Source organism: Pipistrellus hanaki, assembly GCF_964339955.1.
Source record: "Pipistrellus hanaki genome assembly, chromosome: 13".
Classification (NCBI taxonomy): Eukaryota; Metazoa; Chordata; class Mammalia; order Chiroptera; family Vespertilionidae; genus Pipistrellus; species Pipistrellus hanaki.
Window position 1 is genome coordinate 48,503,888 of NC_140515.1, and position 20,664 is coordinate 48,524,551.

Here is a 20,664-nt window from a genome sequence, read left to right on the forward strand (position 1 = left end):
TTGATTAGATGAAATGGCTAGTCTTTGTTATGAATGGTACCGGGTGTTCTAAGAATCTCTTATGTGACCTTTTTCTTTAGGTGTATTTGCACTGTTGCAAGCTTATGCTTTCTTGCAGTATCTGAGAGATCGGTTAACAAAACAAGAGTTCCAGACCCTTTTCTTTTTGGGTGTATCCGTAGCTGCAGGCGCTGTGTTCCTTAGTGTCATCTATTTGACTTATACAGGTAGGTGTCATCATCTGTAGGATGTGAATCTTGTCTCTAATTTATTGTAAAAAGTAATTACTTACAAATTTTGTACATATTCCATTTATCCTAGAGGGTCAAATATTATGGTTGAATTCTGAACAAACAATATAAAAATAGTCAAAGTTTCTAAAATCTACATAGCAGTACAAATTGTGATTGTTTTAACAGTATCTTTTGCTGCTTCAAGATCTGATAAGTCTACTTTCAAGCATCGTCTTGATATATGAATAGGCCCAAGCATAGTCTTGATATATGAATAGGCCCAAATTGTATAAAATTCAAAGCTTCCAATGTTAACCTACTGCATGCTTGCCCTCTTGTGTGCATATGTTCTCTGACCTACTTTTAAACAGTCTACTTCTGGATTCTAAGTTACTTTGTGAACCTAACTTCACTAGTTCCTAGAACAAGTCAAATTCTTTCTAAAGGTATTCTATCTGTTAAATTAGTATCAGCCTAACTCATAAAATCATGAAGAATTAATTGACCAGAGAAAAAGGCATGAATGATTAAAATCATTTTCATAATTCATCTAAATTGGGCATATTAGATAATTTAGACACCACCACCCACCCCCCTTTTTAAATATTATCCAGTGCTTTCTTACTATCTTACCTTTGTTTTACTAGTCAACTTGAAGTGTATGGGAGAATTGGAAAACTTTGTACAATTTTATCTATCCGCTTGTGTTTCTCTGGAAATGTAATCTCCACAGATATTTGTTTTTCTTTGATCACATTAACATTTTATCTGATTGCCAGCCCTGTGAAATATGTTGTCACCTACAAATTAAGACTGAAAAATTTAAGTACTAGGTTAAATTAAGCCATAATAATCAGTAAATATAAAACAAAAACAATTTTAAAAGGCAGATTAATTGCCTCTACATTTTTCCTTTTAAGGTTACATTGCACCATGGAGTGGCAGGTTTTATTCCTTGTGGGACACTGGGTAAGTGCATATAAGTTATTTGCCCTCACTGAAATGCTATTCTCCCCCCGCCCCCCGCCCCCGTTCTTACATTGTCAGCATTACCATTGGTCTTGGGTAACATTTTAAAAGTATCTAACATATATTAGTTTAGTAACTGTTTATTTGAATCCCTTGTATTTTTTCTTTGTTATAATACCTGTTTGGAATGCATCTTTAGTATGCTATGCATGACATATATTTCAATTCTGCATGAACAACTCTTTATTTTAGTTTTGTCAAAACATTTCAGTTAACATTTGTGCAATTTTAATTATTGATTTTTATTTTTACCAATGTATTCAAAGTTTCCAACTATTATTATTTACTTTTTAATCATTAAGGCTCATATACCGTAGATGTGAAGAAAAGATTTTAATGTTTTTTAATGCCACACTTAAGTTTCTTGATATTTTATTACATATACTACATATACTACAAAATATTTGTGTGCTTTTACAAGTGATATTAGAAAATGAAATTTTAAATTAGACAACTGGTTCAATAAGATATTTTGTTTTCCTAAAGATGAGAAAATACCTTTGATTATACTTTATCTGTCTTCTCTGTTCCCACTGTTCTGTCTTCTTTGTTACTCCCTAAATGGCCCAATAAAAAACCTACCACAGTTTATTGAATGGGCCTTCCCATTGCTGTGATACCAGAAGGTCTAATTAAGGGCATGAGCAAATATACAGTATACTAATGACTGAAACTAACATTTGGACACATAATTGAAGAGATCAGCCAATGGACACCAAAGAGTTTGAGGAAAATCTCTAGTAATTAGATGAATTTTTGTCAGTAATATTTATTCTTACTTCCTATACTTTAATGGACTACTTGGGAATGTCAGGGCATTTCAGGAATAATTTGTCCTGTCCTTTCTATTTGTCTCATTGCCTTGCTAAGAAAAGTATTGTGGCAGTATCATGTCTTATTTCTGCTAGTAAGAGTAAGTCTAAAGTGTAATGAGATGTAGGAGGTGCTAAGTTAAAATGCAGAACAAATTCCTGTTTTAGCAAAAATTTTTGTATTAAAAGTCAGAGCCAACACTTTCATAATATAACTAGCCTTAGATAATTCTTCTAATTTTAGGGATGACAGATTAGTTTGTTTTATCAATGTGGACCAGATTTATATCTAATACAACAGGTTATGTTGGACTATACTTATGAGTGAGAAGAGATAGAAGATAGAAATCATATCTACAAAGAAAATTTTTCCATCCAAAAAGATTTTATTTTAATATTATTAACTTTTTTAAATATCAGGTATGCAAAAATACATATTCCAATTATTGCATCAGTGTCTGAGCATCAACCAACGACTTGGGTGTCTTTCTTCTTTGATCTACATATTCTTGTGTGTACCTTCCCAGCAGGCCTATGGTTCTGCATTAAAAATATCAACGATGAAAGAGTGTTTGGTAAGAGATTTTTAATAAATACTTAGCTTTGGAACAATTATTTTCATTACTGACATCACTTCACTTTATAAAGTTTTATTCTTTGTATGACTGCATAGTCAAGGTAAATTTCTTGTGTAAATCTTAAGCAAGAAAAACCCAGTGAATTTATATTATATGTATTTTATTAATTTTTAATTTAGGGCTCATATATAACATTTTTATTCCATTTACTACATTTTCTGGGAGTTATAGTCTGTGGCTAAGCATTGGGAATTATAACTTTGCTTACAGTATAGTCTTGATTTAATTTTCTAAGTTAGATCTGATTAAGTAGAAAAAAGTTTGCAGAGGTGACCATCATCGAAATTTCAGTGCAAAGTACATTTTGTAATGGAATAAGAGTCACTTTTAAGCAAACACTCTCTTCACTGATAATTTGTGTAAATTTTCAACTAATAAATTGAAAAAAGGCAACATACACAAAAATAATTTGTAGTACCAGGACTTGAATTTATACAAGTAATGCGGCTTGGACCGTGAGTGACACTCACTGTACTATTCCAGAATAAAGTCAGGAGGAAAATATAACGCTCGCATGAGTTCTAATCAAAGGATGACACTCATTCTTCTTGTTTATGTAGACCACTCCCTCTGGAAAAGGCCATGTTAATATTGCATTATTCAAAAAGATTTAGCTTAAACATATTGCCCACCTCATGACTCAGCAATCCTAATCCCAAGAGAAGTGAGTGCGTATGTCCAACAAAGGACATGTTTAATAATGCAACTTAATTCATAATTGCTCCTAATTAGAAACATTCCAAAGGTTGTTAGCGGTAGAATAGAAAAAGAAATTCCGATGTATTCCCACAAGGGAATGCAATATAGCTATTAATAAAAGAATGGTTTAACCTAAAAAGCCAATACAAAAAAGAACATTTTTATATAATTTAAAAAATAAAGTTCAAGAATAAGAAAATTAATGCTTTAAAAATCCAAATAGTGTTTACTTTTTTTTTTTTTTTTTTTTTTTATAGGCAGGGAGTGGGGTATAGCAGTTATTAACTGGGAAGAGGTATGAGGATCCTTCTGAGGAGGCTCTATATTTTGATATGGGTGATAACGACATAGGTGTGCACATTTGTAAAATTTATTGAGCTATAGCTATGAACATGGTATAATTTTTTAGTGAGGAAATGAAATTTTAATTAAACTTACTTGAGAATAGGAGTTCAAATGACTCATTGACTTTATGAATTCATATAGCCTTCAGCCTGAAATGGTAGAACCTTCCTAGTAGTTAGCATATTATGTGGAAGGCTTTGGTTTTTGGAAAATACTTTAGAGTTTTTTAAAAAGTCTCTCACTAGTAAGTTCCTCCTTGGGCTAATAAATTATATTCTCCTCATCCTATTTTTTTACTTTAGACAAGCTTTATGCCAGATATTGGTACTAGCTTTTCAAAGACTTTATTTGATTCTATAAACTTACTCTGCCTGATAATGTAATTCCTCAAATGTGTTTTTATCCATCAACTGTAGATTTTCTAACATGTGATGATATTGACAATGAATTTGTCTCAGTTCCCATAACTATAATTACTATAATTAAATTTGATACATTTCTCTAAATTGTTGATATATAGTGTCTAGTTAGCATTAGCTATAATTTCTAAATATGACTATTAAATCATTTGGTTGGTATATCAATTTAAAAACAATTAGCTCTTTTATGAGATGTCTGTTTTTAGATTTGGTTTATAATGTGATATTAAATACTTAGTTCAGTCTCCTGCGAACATTTTCTTTTCTGAAGTGTTACAAGAGAGCTTGTCTTTCCAGTTGCTCTGTACGCCATCAGCGCTGTCTACTTTGCTGGAGTGATGGTGCGGCTGATGTTGACTTTGACTCCTGTCGTCTGTATGCTGTCTGCAATTGCCTTCTCTAATGTTTTTGAGCACTATTTGGGGGATGACATGAAAAGGGAAAACCCACCTGTGGAGGACAGCAGTGATGAGGATGACAAAAGAAACCCAGGAAATTTGTATGATAAGGTGGGGAATCTAAAGTAAGACCTTTAAAAATTTTATGTGCTTTATTTTTCTACCACAGTAAGAACTATTAATATTAAGAAACGAGATTAAATAGGATTTAGACAAACTGACATTTTCAGTTGGTCTCTACTGTTTGTTTGCCTAAAACTTTGAATCCTGCTTGGTCTTTTAGGTAAGAATAAGAAAATAGAATGTAACCAGAGTAGGAATTCTCATTTCATTTTGGTCAGGTTCTATCCAAAATCCCTTTATTTTTTTAAAGCAAAAACCTAGTGCTCTACTAAATTACATAGCATTGAACATTATTAAACCCCATTGAAACCATGTGCACAAACGCTTATCTTTGAGGTCCCTGTTCAGTGTAAACTTAACCCTTTGCACTCCAAACCATTCTGGACATTGGCTACCAGCTACTCGACACTACTTTGCGGAAACGTGCGTTGAAATAACTCAATTCCCCGTAATCACTAATAAACTGCAATGTCCCCTGAGAGGGGACATCCGAGTGATATGCTAGAATTCCAATGTCCCCTGAGAGGGGACAGCGGAGTGCAAAGGGTTAAAATTTATTTCTTTATTTTTTTATTTTTGGTGTACTAGATGACGCTCCAATGAACCGAGCCACCTAGCCACTGCATGTAATTTACTTTTACTTTTGACCTGTCAAGTTAAGTAAAGAGCAAGGTCATATTTGGTGCAAATGTGGAAAAGACTCGTAAGAATTAGAGCACTAATACTTACCTGGCAGGGGAGGTACCATGATCAGGAAGGTGGTTTTCCCAGGGCAAGGCTTATCCACTGTACTCTGGATGTGCTGGCCCTTGCAATTCCCCCAAATGTGGGAAACTTGACTGCATAATTTGTGGTAATGGGGGACTGTGTTCCCATACTTCCCTGAAGGAAACAAAGAGAGAACTCGCTTGTCTTGGATTACATACTAAACTTCATTTGAATATATTAACTAGGTTTTTAAATTCCAATAAGCAATGAAACTTTCCAAAATAAGTATTAACTTTGAAAACTTTGCCTTACTACTATATAGGACCAATATAATTAATACAGATTTGTTTTAATACAGCACATACCTACTTTTGTGTTTGCAGTTATATTTTATTTTGTGGATTCTTAACTAGCCTAGCAGTTTAGAACTTATGACTCTGTTCAGTTTTCTGTTCTGGTTTTTTGGTGGTTGTCTGTTGTTGTAGTTTTAAAAAATATTATCTTAATTTTAATATGTCTGTTTTGGGATTTGGAAATTGGAAGATTGATTCTGATTATGCATTTTTTGTCCTAGTCCAGATTATAGCTGGACAGTTGTTTTTAGGATGAGGAATTTGAGTTTTGTAAAAACTTGCCAGAATGAGGCTATTTGGTTATCTCTTTTGTACATACATAAAACATAAGGATACTATGTTTGAAAGCAGCTTCCTACTGGAGATATTTTGGTCTGTGACCAGCTCCTGGGTTGGGTATAGTTTTAGGAAACCACCTCAATCACATTTAATTTGAGAATCAGTTGCTGATTTTTAGAAAACTTATCACTCACACAAGAAACCTGATGGTTATACATTTTTTCCCCCTCAAAGGATTAAATTGACAGGTTAACATTCTCCTAACTTTTCTTGAATGTCTCAATGAAACCAGTTAAATGATGAATTTGTCTAACCAGTTTTTTGTATCTTCAGGCAGGTAAAGTGAGGAAACATGTAACTGAACAGGAAAAAACTGAAGAGGGACTAGGTCCTAATATAAAAAGCATTGTCACCATGTTGATGCTGATGCTATTGATGATGTTTGCAGTCCACTGTACCTGGGTCACAAGCAATGCCTATTCTAGTCCAAGTGTGGTCCTGGCCTCTTACAATCATGATGGGTAAGAAAATAGCTTCAAAAGGATTTTATACCTATCCCTTTTTTTTTCTGTCTCAGTGGTTAAGAATTTAAAAAATACAATGTTTGTGAGGCTCTGCATTTGAATCTACCATGTTTTTCTTAGAGCCTTTCTCTCCCACCCCATATGGGTGGTAATCATTGTATTTCATGCTCTTGTCCAGAATGTCTTTGCATTCACGACATGTATATTAGTTTTTCTCAAAATGTGGTCCTTGGACATACAATGAGTTCTCACTTATCATAGATAAGCTCTGTGACAAGACAAAACAAACTTATAATGAAACCAACTTTACCATAGGCTAAGTGAAAAAGAGTTCAATTCCTATAACGTTGATGAGACACGATAACATAAGGATTGTTATTCAAGGACTTGCTATACAGCAACATCATTACCAGGAAGCCTGTTAGAAATGCAAATTCTTAACCCCGTGTGGAGCTCAGCAATCTGATTTAATAAGCCCTCTAAGTGATGATGATGCAGCTGAAATTGAAGAAATCATTTATATATTGCCACCCCAGCTTCTGCTTCATTTGGGTGCTTGTTATTGTTAGGCTTGCAAAATATCAGGCCCCACTCCAGAACTACTAATTCAGAATCTGTTCTTTTTACAAGATACCCAGGAGATTTGCATGCATATTAAAGTTTAAAAAGCATTAGCTCTTCATTGATATCCTCCCCAACCTCCCTTTTTTTAGGCTTTTAAAAGCCGCCGTTAAAATGTGAGATTAATTCAATGGTTGAACACCTCAAGATTTTAAGTTACTCTCTTCACATTTATAATATCTCATTTAAAAGAGTATTGTGATTTTTTTTCCCCCCCAGCACCAGGAATATCTTAGATGATTTTAGAGAAGCTTACTTTTGGCTAAGGCAAAATACAGATGAACATGCCCGAGTGATGTCTTGGTGGGATTATGGCTACCAGATAGCTGGAATGGCTAATAGAACTACTTTGGTGGATAATAATACCTGGAATAACAGCCACATAGCACTGGTAAGAATTCAATAAACAACAGATCAAAGTTATAAATTTTTATTACTTAGCAATCAGGCACCACTTGTAATTAAGAAGGATAAATGTAGATGAACTCTTTGCATGCAGAATTTTCAAAATTTCTCTTTATACAATTCATTCCATAAAGTGAGTTCAGGTTATGCATATTTACTTGTCTAAGTATCATTCAGAATTGTAAGCTGATTTCTGATAGATCTCATGATATCTCATGATGAAAATTAGACAAAATCTGAAACTTTTTTTATTTTTTCCAACACCAAAAATCTGAAACTTTTAAAACACTAAATTTGACTTATATTTCCCATTTTATAAATTAAGATAATTATTTTCAAATATGTAAAACAAATGCATTGTATTCAGGGACTGTTTACTCTGTTAACTAATTTGCATAAGTTCAGGTAATCACATCTCTGTTTTTAAAAGATTTTAAATCAAGAGTGGATAGTAACCAAATCAGTTTTACTTGTACTAATGTTGTAGCTAATTATCAGATGTCTGGTAGACTGAGGAGAAGAATATATTTGTGCTGGCTAGATTGCTAGTCATACCTGGCTTTGAGGTAATGAGAAGTCCTATTTCTTTTAAGCTTGCCTGCTTTTATACTAAAATGTTAATTTCATGAAATAATTAGCAAAATACTAAAACATTATTCTGATTTTGACATTTCTGCTATACCTGCTTATAGTGTGTGAGGTGCTTCTGAATCTCAGTAAATTTGTTGAATTCATAGCAAATCATTTCTATAAAAAGAATTCCATGTAAATCAGATTTTTGAGGTACATTTCTTCTTAAGGTAAAAATGTACATTTATTTCTTTTTTAGCATATTATGGGGATAAGTGTACACATTCTCATTTTTTTCTGTAGGTGGGAAAAGCTATGTCTTCAAATGAAACAGCAGCCTATAAAATCATGAGGAGTCTGGATGTAGATTATGTTTTGGTAATTTTTGGAGGGGTTATTGGCTATTCTGGTGATGACATCAACAAGTTCCTGTGGATGGTTAGGATAGCTGAAGGGGAACATCCAAAAGACATTCGGGTAAGAAATGGTTAGTTCAGGTATTTTAAAACAGCTCACGGGTCCAAGTAATTCTTTTGTCTTGCTAATTGCATCGTATTTGTTTTCATTATTTTATTCCCCACATTAGACTCTTCACTCTGTATTTACTATTAAGATACTTTAAGCATTTTCCCAATTTTAAATCTTTTGAAATTTGTACTTGATATTTCTGTTCTCCAAAGCTATCTTTTGTCAAGACTTTTTGTTTTGACTCCTTCACAGCCTTTGCAATTCTGCCCTTTCTTTCCGTTTCCATTGTTTCCACTCTGTTACTGATCCTTATGATCATAAACCTGAAATAGAACAGTGACCTTAAAATTACTCTCCACCGCTTGTGTCTATAGACACTTATGGCGTACAAATGGTTAAATGATGAAGGCCCAAAACATGTGAGACTCACCACTGATCCAGAATAAAAGAACCTTTTGGAAGAATTTATGTATGTGTGTCATGTAAAGCCTCACATTTCCTACTCAAATGTAAATGCTGTGACATTTTCCCTAAACTGTGATTAATAAATATTTCCTTGTAGTACACTAATTTTGATTTAATCTTTCAGTATGTGATATTAATTTGTATTTCCTTTAGCAGTGTTAAAATTATGACATGTGATGGATCCAGATATATGCTTTGAACATTTATATATTCTAAATTTCTGTGTTTTTTATATGCAGTATTTTTAAAGTTTGAGTAGGTAATCCAGTCACATGATTCAAAAGTAAAATGTAAAGTGCTATACAGTATAACTTTACCAACCTCCACAGCTCCCCCTGAAAAGAAAAAAAAAACCCATGCCAATCACTATTTTTTTATGCTTCTTATTCAAGCAGATATAGTAGCAAAATATACACCCTGATTTTTATAAAAAGTATACCTTAGCAGTATTTCTAATGGAGAGCTGTTTGTTTGTTTGTTTGTTTGTTTTCACTTTGACACAGTGTATTCCATTGTGTATATGCATTCATGATTTATTTAACCTGTCCCTATTGATGGACATTTAGGTTGTTTCCAGTTTTTAGTCTCATAAAAGTGGTACAGTAAGTAACTTTTATACTCATTACTTTGCCCATGTACAAGTGTTTTGTAGGGTAAATTTCTAGAGTAGGAATTTCTATTTATATTGCCAAATTGGCCTTTGTAGAGGTTATGCTATAAATTTTATGAGATCCCAATAAAATTACTATAGGAGTTTTCTAAACACTTTCCCCAACCCCCAGCTAAAGAACTGACTTTAGAGTTCATAATAGGAAAATAAAGACCAATTAAAATAAACTGAAAATGAGTAATGGGGGTGAGGATGGGGCATTTGGAGAGAGTGAATTTACCTGGTATTAAAACCATGGTGTTGGTACCATTTTTTTGAATTACTGAGGTTTTTATATCATGGTTATAATCTGGTAGGATTAATTGCCTTTCCTTACTCCAACAAATAGTATTGTTCTTTTTCTGTGTTTTCTTAGATAATCTCGTTTATTTTTTATAAATGATTTCTAGACTCAGCTTTTAAAAACTCATAATAATTTTGGAGTTTTTTTTAAGGGTCACATTAAATTTATAAATTAATCCTCTGATAGAATATATTTTTGATATGTAACTAAATATGGCTTTTTGAATATACCCTAAAAGCTGGTTTATGGGGAAATAGAGGGACTTGTAAATTTAACTGACATAAATTTCTGGCTTCTTTTTTTGTAGGAAAGTGACTATTTCACCCCACAAGGAGAATTCCGTGTAGACAAAGCAGGATCTCCCACTTTATTGAATTGCCTTATGTATAAAATGTCATATTACCGATTTGGGGAAATGCAGGTTAGTTACATTAATTTTACTATAATCTTTTTTGAAGGGAATATTTTAAAAGTAGTCTTGTTTGCCTCTAAAAACAGGATAATGATATTTGGTTGTGCTATAAAGAAAGAAGTGCTTATCTAAAACTCCCCAACATACTCCCCCCTACCCCACTCCGCCCATTAAATTTAGATTTCTGAAACTTAAAAGTGAAAAATTTAGATAAAAGATTTCCTTCCAAAATATTAACACTAGGCTTAAATCCAATCTTTGCTTGCCTTTTGGCCTCATGCTTTTTGAAGGCATTTTTCTTTGATCTTAGGAAACTGTGTGTTGTTTTTTGTTTTATCCTCACCTAAGGATATTTTTTCCATTGATTTTTAGAGAGAGTGGAAGGAAAGGAGAGTGAAAGAGAACACACACACACACACACACGAGTATATCAATCAGTTGCCTCCCACACATGCCCTGGGATCAAACCTGCAACCCAGGTACATGCCCTTGCCTGGGAATCAAACCCAGGACCCTCAATCCAAGGGTCAGCACTCTTATCCATTGAGCAACACTGGCCAGGGCAAAACTGTGTGATCTGAAGTAGATTACTTTGGTGTTTGGTGGGGGAAAACCTGAAATTAAAGAGTTGAATTATGTAGACATTTCAGGTATTCATTCTATCCCTGTTCTTTTTACCACACATAGCTAAGACTGTCCAGGCTAGAGTTTTCTTGAAAATTAGAATGAAGTGGTACAAAAGCTTAAGCATCCAAAAAATGAATGAATGTGCAGAGATATTGTGGCAAAAAGAACAGACAATGGACTTACTGTCACAATACTTGAGTTTCAGGTCTGGTTCTGTCAAGTCATGTAATCCTTGGACAAGCCACATCCTTCCTGGACTTTTTTCTTGTCTGTATATAATGGAGGTTGTACTGATGACTTGATTTGTAAGGCTCTTTATGGCTCTTAGATCACATGACTATAATACAAAGTTAAAACCTTCACACCAAGATTTCAGTGAAAACTGCCTTATTCCATATTGCATTCTTGTTAAACTGATACTAGGAGGCAGAGGAAAAATTGCTTGTTTAATTTTATACAAACACTAGCTATCAAGATAATGTTCATCACTATCAATTTGGAATTACTCTACAGGTAGCTTTTAATAAATAGATAATAATTTTTCTACTAGACTTAGGTTTTTGTGTTTTGATTTCTGAAGGCCACTGCCTAGTTTCTAAACTCATATTAAGGAAGAAACATTTAAGTCATAAAAATTAGCTACTTTAGAAAACGATTTGTTTGTTTTTTCAATAATGATGGTAGCAAAGAAGTTTTCTTGCTCTCATTTAAGTTTATCAACAGGCCCTGCCTGGTCAGTGTTGCTAAGTGGTTAGAGCTTCATCCTACCCACTGAAGGATTACAGGTTCAATTACTGGTTAAGGGCATGTACCTGGTTTGCAGATCCAATGCCCAGTCTGAGGTGTGCAGAAGACCAGTCGATGTGTCCCTCTTACATTGATATATCTCCCTTTTCCCTTCTCCCTCCACCCCCCTCTTCTTCTCCCTACTCCTCTCCCACTATCTCTAAAAATCAATGGAAAAAATATCCACGGTGAGGATTAATAACAGCAAAAGTTTACCAGTTGTTTTAAGCCATGCTTCCACCATATCTTCATCTTTATGCCTTCCCTACTCAAGAATAATATATGTTTAAGACATGAAGTATAACTTTTCTATTATATAGATATACATGAATAAGTAATTCCCACATTAGAATAAATTTAGTTTTTGCTTTAAAGTGGAATTCACTTATGCTCTGTCAACATAAATGTAGCCTGAGAATTTAAAAATCTCTCTTCCTCCCAGTTTTTCCTTTCTTAATTTCTCATAAATCCTCCCTTGGTTTGCCCTTTTAAACTTTATTTATAGTTCCCACTTTCAGGATGTAGTATGCTTATGCATTTATTTGACAAAAGCCACATTGAATAAGATAAGGTCATCATGCAGTTTATATCCTGGTGGAGGACACAGGTAATTTTTAAAATAAAGGCAAACTTTTACTGAAGAGTAAAAGATAAGAAAAACAACAGAGGAGACTTTTCTACCACCAATTTCAAGAAAATATTTGGGGGTTTTGTAAGTCAATACTAATCCTATATAATAAATTGACTGAACAGTGGAATGACTAGTAGGTGGGGGGGCGCGCGGAGCTGGCGAGTGGGCAGTGCCAGGCCAGCCTAGGCGGGTGCCAGGAGGGAGAGGGGGTAGCCGCTTGCCAGCCAACGCCATTCCCCAATTGGCCTGCCGGTTGCCTCCCGCAGAGGGAGGCCAGACTGCAGCCTAAGTCATCAGTCAGACATCCCTAGAGGGCTCCTGGACTACAAGAGGGCACAGACCGGCTGAGGGGACACCCCCCTGAATGCACAAATTTTTGTGCACCGGGCCTCTAGTTGGTAATATAAAGTAAATGGGTTTTTTGTTTTTTGGTTTTTTTTTAAATAAGCTCATACTTTAATGACCTAAATTTATGTCAAAGTATATCTTTTAAGTATATAAAAAAGAAAATTCTCTCTTGAAGAGATATGTTTGGGCTAAGACCAAAGAATAGAAAGGAACCAGCCATGCAAAATAGCTAAATGAAGAACTTTCCGGCTGAGAGAATAGTTTAAGACCCTGAAGCAGAAAAGAAGTCCCTTCTGTGTGTTCTCTCTACCCTATATAATAAAAGCTTAGGTGGTGTCGCACGATGCATTCGTGCGATGATGTCACAAGACGGCCAGTAGAGGAGGTCAGTTGTGGGTGACCAGGCCTGCAGGGCAGGGCATTTGGGTGCGACCAGGCCAGCAGGGGAGGGCAGTTGGGGGCAACCAGGCCAGCAGGGGAGCAGTTGGTTGATCAGGCTGGCAGGCAGAAGTGGTTAGGGGCAATCAGGCAGCAGGCAGGTGAGTGGTTAGGAGTCAGCAGTCCTGGATTGTGAGAGGGATGTCCCAACTGCCGGTTTAGGACATCCCCCAAGAGGCCCCAGATTGGAGAGAGTGCAGGCTGGGCTGAGAGACACCCCTCTACTCCCATGCATGAATATCATGCACCAGGCCTCTAGTATACCTATAAAAGGGGCTTTGATGGATTTCATTGTGACCATTACTTTCTGAACCTTTGTGAAAGAGTGCCAAATACTCAAGTAATACAGTTATGATCTATTCTTCATCTTTTGGTCAAAGCAAACTTGTATTGCATTTTCATGTTCTGTTTTACTTTAAATGCCTGAAAGGTTCTTATCCACTCTAAGGATTCAGTGAAATTCTAATTCTGATGTATTTAGTTTCTCTCTTCCTGATTTTTTCCTATTTAGTTAGCAGTACATGAGAACTGTTGCAATATATTACTCTGATTATGTTTTCCTAGTTTATAGGGAGTTAGTTTTGCTCTGGTGATAAAATTTACTACCTTCTATTCGAATACTGAATGTTTTCTAATATGGTTAACATCCAATATGGTCACTTTTGCAGCTGGATTTTCGTACACCCCCAGGTTTTGATCGAACACGTAATGCTGAGATTGGAAACAAGGACATTAAATTCAAACATTTGGAGGAGGCCTTTACATCAGAACACTGGCTTGTAAGGATATATAAAGTGAAAGCACCTGATAACAGGGAAACACTGGACCATAAACCTCGAGTCACCAACATTTTCCCAAAACAGAAGTATTTGTCAAAGAAGGTAGGTGTCAAATGAAGTCATGGTTGTCTGAAAAATTGCTAATAAATTTCCATTTACCAAGTTTATAAAGACTATCACTTAAATACTAAGTAAATATCAAGCTAGCCCGTGAGGGTATTCCTTTCCAACTGAGTACTTCAGGTATCCCAGCCAGCAGCTTTTACTGGATAGCACAGTGGTTAACAGTGAACCAATTTTCCAGAGGCATTCTGGCTTTAGTTTACTAATGCCCATTAATAAGAATTAATTTGTAAAGTAAATTGTGTTTGTGACCATTACTTTCTGAAATTTTGTGAAAGAGTGCCAAATACTTAAGTATAATCCAATTATGATCTGTTCCTCATTTTTTTATCACAGCAAACTTGTATTGCATTTTCATGTTCTGTTTGTAGTATAATATGACTTTACTAATTATTGAATAAAGAATAAGCTTAAGTTGGTTGAATCCAGAATAAAAAAATTATTTATCTCAAGATGATAATTATTAAATGTAATTGTCATTCTTGTCAGAAATTACGATGATGAAACTATTACAGTCCTTTTGTATTTTAATAAGATACAAAGTATATTATTGGAGATCATTATTGCTCACTTAAGTGAAAGAGATCTAATCTTTGCTACAAAAGACTACTTACAATGAGTATTTATATAGGTTGCATTCTGTGAGAAATGGAAAATAATGAGCAGTCATGAAATATGAAGTTAAGCTGCTACACTTATAATACTAATTATTATTAGACCATTTTTAGTCTTAAGTCTTGAAAGGTTCTTGGGTTTACATTGCTCACAACAGTGAGCCATACCAAAAATCTTTATTTACTTAATTTTATTTATTATTTTTTATTGATTTCAGAGAGAGAAAAAGAGAGAGAAACATCAATGATGAGAGAGGATCATTGATCAGCTGCCTCCTGCACATCCTACATGGGATCGAGCCTGCAACCCAGTCATGTGCCTTTGATAGGAATCAAAACTAGGACCCTTCAGTTCACTGGCCAATGCTCTATCTAGTGTGCCAAACCAGCAAGGGCCATTATAAAAATCTTTAATGTAGCGCTGGTACTACCCTTACTCTTGGGGGATACCTTCCAAGATCCCCCAGTGGATGCCTGAAACTGCTTATAGTACCTACCACAAACCCTGTATAAACTATGTGGGGTGTTTTTTTTGTTATATTTTGTTTTCCTTTTCTTACACTAGACTCTAGTGGCTTGGTGCATGAAATTCATGCACTTTGGCAGGGGTTCCTCAGGCTGGCATGCGCCCTCTCACAGTTCAGGAGCCCTCAGGGGATGTCCGACTGCTGCAAAGGTGGAAGAGGCTCCTGCCCATGCAGCTGCACCCACCAGCAGTGAGCCTGGCTTCTGGCTGAGCAGCTCTCCCCCTGTGGGAGAGCACTGACTACCAGGGGCAGCTCCAGCGTTGAGCGTCTGCCTTCTGGTGGTCAGTGTGCATCATAGTGACCAATCATTCCGCCTTTTGGTCAATTTGCATATTAGCCTTTTATTATATAGGATACCTCTTCATTTAAGGAAGTGCTTTTTAAGGTTTCTCTTTGGCACATCCAAATTACCAGCATCACTACTCTTGTGCTTCAGGACTATTAAGTCAAATGAGGGTTATTTGAATGCAATCATTGTGATACTGTGACAGTTGATCTGGGGTGGCTATTAAGTGACTAAAAAGTGAGGAATGTATATAGCATTGAGTTACTGGACAAAGGGATGACTCATGTACCTGATGGAACCAAGTGGATAACATTAAATTTCATTACACTGCTCAGAATGACATAAAATTTGGAATTTTCCATTGAATATTTTCAGACCAAGGATAATTGAAACCATGGATGAGGGAGGAGTGATCTGTATTTTAAATCATTGAAGCAATTGTTCTTTATGTTTATTTAAAATATACTTCAAATATATTTAGAATGCATATTATTTTAATTTGTACTATAAAAGTGTGATCTGTAAATAAAAACTTGTATTAGCTGTATGATATGTAAATGGAAACTTTTTAAATGAGTACTTCTAGGCCAGGTACAGATTACCAAATCTAGAATGTCACAAACAACTGACACTATGTTAGTCATATCAAATTTACTTAGTACTAGTAGTCTTTATATCAAATAATAAATGATCTGGTTTCTCACAGGCATGTGGTAAGAGAAACTGGTGAGTCACCTTAGGACAGAAGTTAAAGTAAATGCTACTAGTCTTAAGGCAGTTTACTCTTATCCATCTAAGTCCAGTTAAGGCTTCCTTTTTCTGAAAAACTATCATTGAACTTGTCTGATGATCATTCCCCCCAAATAAAGAAGTGAATATATAAATCACATTTATCTCTTTTTATAGTTTATCTTGTATGCCCAAAATATATATTCTAGTAGCCAACAACATGGACTTTGAATTTCTAGTTTCCATGGCTTTCTATTACCTGTTTTGTACTAGCACTAGAAGAATGCTGGTTGGTTGGTTGGCTGGTTGGTGATGGTTCTTCTCTCCACCCTGGTTATTACTCTAGAGCACATGTGTCAAACACAAGGCCCACAGGCCAAATCCAGCCCGCCAGGCCTTGCAATGTGGCCCGCACCGCGCTGTCATCACTGCACTCCGCTGTCAGTTTATGACATTGTCAATTTATGACTGTTCAGTAAACCATTCGGCCCGCGATTTAGGCTGGATTTTAGATTTTGGCCCCTTCTCTGATTGAGTTCGACACCCCTACTCTAGGGGTTAGGGGTGGGTGAGTACAGCAATCATTCTGGTAGTTTTCCTGTGCTGCAAAGCTGACATGGCTGAGGCACTAGTAACGGCGCTACAGGAAAGACTTTTTGGCATGGCTCACTGCCCACAGAGAAAAAATAACTTTGAGGGCTCAGCCCAGTTTTACATACTTTGCATAGACCTGGGCCATTTACATGATTTAACAGAAGGGGTTTCATGCTAGAAATCTGTAGGTAATGATGATAAAGAAACTAGCTCCTTGTTTGAATTTTAAAAATTGTGCCCTCTGAATTTTTTTACTTTTTGCTTTAAGTAATAATAAAATAACAAATTATGAACGAGCTAGCAGCAACAAATTTTTGTAACCTTAATAAGGATTGTATTTTGCCTTGTTCTTTTCCCTGTTAGAAAAAATTATAAATGGTTTTAAACTGAACATCATAAATAAATGTACATGATATAGGATATAGGTTTCTGAAATCTCCAAGAGTTGTATTTAAATGTGAAAATTGAAGAGAGGGGTCAGTCTCTTGAGTCTTCAGTCTCTGCTAACCCAGTGCTTTGATGGCACATTGAATTGTTTCCAAAAAGTATTTGCTTTTATCAGCATTGGCAGACACTATCTGATTTATCTTGTAGGATTCTAACATCACAAACATTTTTGCAGTAATCTCTGCCAGCGCATTTGTAGTAATTTTTTATACCAGAAAACATGGGTTGAACGTATTTTAGTGGGGTCCAGAAGTATTAAGAAAATATTGTTATTTTTAAAAGATCTATGAAACTCAAGGAATGTTATGGGGTGTTTTTTTCCTAGTGTTTGGTTTCTGTTTTGTTTTTCATTTTTAAGTGCTATTTTTCTACCTAAATTGTAGAATGTGTCGAGTAATTTTATTTCTTTTTGTTTTGTAGTTAGGTACAAAGTTACTTAATTTGTATTTCTGACACACAGCTCATTTTTGGAGGCTATACCAGGAGCAGCATTAACATTTTCTGATACCTTAGTTTAGTATTTTCTATCATGCCTGGAAATGTAATTATTACAGCTAAGCATTTATAGTAGAGAGGAGAAATAGGGGTTCATTCGCCTGATGGAGAGGAGTATGTGATATGCGTTTGAGGAATGCTCTAGCACTGCTTTTCTCTTAAAGCTAGGGACCTCGTCCAGTTTATCTTGGATCCTTCAGCATACTTGGCATAGACAGTGGTGTTCACCGTTGAAGAGCTAAGGGCTTATTAAGAGACTCTTCCTCACCCTGCAGTAAACCATGTGTGTGTATATTTAATCTAGGAAACCTGCACTAACACCACGTGTTCTGTTTTCTTTTTTAGACTACGAAAAGGAAGCGTGGCTACATTAAAAATAAGCTTGTTTTTAAGAAAGGCAAGAAAATATCTAAGAAGACTGTTTAAATAACTATTCTGGTTCCTAACTTGAAGCAGTTGTCCTTGGAGAACCAGTCTTTGCCTTTAGCTCATGTCATGTTTCACAGCAACAGAGGGTACAGAACCATCACTGATCCAGGTTAATGTTCAAAATTTCCTGGCAATGCCTGACTTAAAAAATAAAATTGGCTTATTGAGAACAGCTGTTTTCGACTTATAATGTGAAGCAAGACAGAGCACTGCTGTAAATGTCTAACAGCAGATTTTTTTTTATTGGTACATATTATCCTTCAAATCTGAGAATTTGGACTAACTGCACCAAAGAACCCTCTAATTTGGTCCCTGGCACATGCATACTTATTAATGTTTTTATTCTTTTACAAGACCTGCATTTTATTTGACTTACCCAAATAGCAATATATAAATTACGAATGATAAAATGTGATACAAGCTCCTTGAACCACACTAGTAAACTAGTACAGGTCTGAGAAAGAGGTATTAGAAACGTAATTATACTTCTTTGAATTATATTTATTTTCATGTTTCTCCAGTGCAAAGAATGTTTCATCAAATGCACATTTTCTGTTGCTTACTGTTTGCTCTAAGAAGAAGCTGCTGTTTTAAAGATGAACCTCTGAGTAACTAATTGATTCAATTAGGTGTTTGTTTTTTTGTGTTGGCACATTATTGCTGCTGTTAGCAGTTGTTTTCACCAGGTACTTACAGAGCAGATCTCATACATTGTTCATTCAAGGGCTAAATTTATATCCTTTGGAAATCATGGCAACTGAACAGAATGTTGCTTACCAGGATGGGGTTTATGGGGTTTGTATCTCAGCACTGAGGTTTAGCACTATGTTTACATGTAAAAGATTAAGGAAAAAACCCTAACGTGGACAAAGTTCATTATCTGTGACTTAAAATGACAAAGGATTTGTAAACTTTGCCTGTACTTCTCTCATTTTATATAACAGTTTCATCTATCACAGTGATTTTGTCCTCTTCTCCATATTGTTTTAATCCCTTAAGCATTTGATGAAACACTCTTTAATGCTATTGGAATTTTCTTACTTAAAAGATGTGACAGTTGTCAAAAATGCACTAAAATATAAATGGAGATTGAACATGTTCTCTTTCCAGCTTATAGGCAACTTTATATAGACTTGAACATTTTCTCCAGTTGTTTAGTAAACGTGAAAGAGAATGGGTTTTTCCTGCCACAGGATATAACTTTTTTTATATAAACAAGCATAACTTACACCACTGCTTTTGGTGGAAAAGTGCAGAATAAATAGTATGTACCTTTTATGAAGAAAAGTGTAATTTACAATATTCAGTGAGAATGTTACTGCTGATTTTCTTTTCCAAAGGGTAGAATATTCTTTGATTTATAGGATTCATTTTTGACCCAGATGATGGTTCTTTTACAGATGGCTGAACATTTTCACAAATAAAGTGTAACTAAATCTGGATTTCTGATACTTTGTCATTTGGGGGATTTTAATTTACTTTGTTGCTTTAAAACTCAATGCAGAGAAGTTGTTGACTGTAGGGAAATAAAGTTAATTCAAATTTTGTGTTAAGTGTGTTGTCTTTTACAAATCTTCTGTTTTTTAAAAGGAGTTAAAAGCATTGAACATACACTTCCTTCCTTGTTCACTTACAACAGTTTTATTTAGAGAATATGTATAGAAAAGTGCTAGATTCATTCAACTTTGCCCTACCATTTTATTTTGCCTTCTTTTTGCCTCAGAATGAAAGTCTCTTTATGGGTAAGTGAGGGGGAAAACACCTAAGGACTTTAACAAAACCCTGCTTCATAAAGTTGTGATATTTAATTTGTCAGGTCTTCACTGTAACAATTTTCTTTCTAAGAGCAGGAATGATCTCTCACCTTTCTCAGTTTTAGAGAACACCACTTTGGTCCAATAGATTGCCTCAATGAAACAGCATCATGTAACAGCATTTGTGATTTTATTTTATCAGAAAAGCAAAATTTTAGTAGTTTTAAACACAGTGGAATATAGGATCATTGGCTTAGAATATTTAGTTCTCTAAATTCATTTATGTATGATCAATTACACTGAACATTACAGAGGGGTGTATTAAATATCAAGACCTCCAAGGTTTAGATTATACAATAGCTTTTATTTTTTTGTTCCACATCTTGGAATTGAACAAAGCTGAGTTCTTCGTAGTATAAATTGTAGGCAGTGAGGCAGCAAGTCCAAAGATAAAGTGTACTTTTGAAACTTAACATTATTACCTATTTGAGTTTGCATTTGTCGTTTTACTTCCTTTGAGTCCCTAGGCCATGGCCAAGAGGTCAGCACCTTTCCATAGTTAAAGAGCTATAATAGCATGAAATCTGCAGCTACTGAGCCTTA

The 20,664-nt window shown here is 35.0% G+C and overlaps 1 protein-coding gene across 1 annotated transcript in view; it reads left to right on the forward strand.

Moving 5' to 3' along the window:
• The window catches only part of STT3B (STT3 oligosaccharyltransferase complex catalytic subunit B), a 63,227-nt gene extending 43,367 nt beyond the window's left edge, over positions 1-19,860 (forward strand). Inside the window, exons 7-16 of the mRNA XM_084902486.1 lie at positions 81-227; positions 1,154-1,202; positions 2,495-2,649; positions 4,473-4,684; positions 6,370-6,557; positions 7,401-7,572; positions 8,460-8,633; positions 10,350-10,463; positions 13,953-14,165; positions 18,224-19,860. Of these exons, the coding sequence (XP_084758612.1) occupies positions 81-227; positions 1,154-1,202; positions 2,495-2,649; positions 4,473-4,684; positions 6,370-6,557; positions 7,401-7,572; positions 8,460-8,633; positions 10,350-10,463; positions 13,953-14,165; positions 18,224-18,304 (1,505 nt within the window). The 3' untranslated portion in view covers positions 18,305-19,860. The remainder of the gene's footprint in view (positions 1-80; positions 228-1,153; positions 1,203-2,494; positions 2,650-4,472; positions 4,685-6,369; positions 6,558-7,400; positions 7,573-8,459; positions 8,634-10,349; positions 10,464-13,952; positions 14,166-18,223) is intronic.
• The last annotated feature ends 804 nt before the right edge of the window (positions 19,861-20,664 follow it).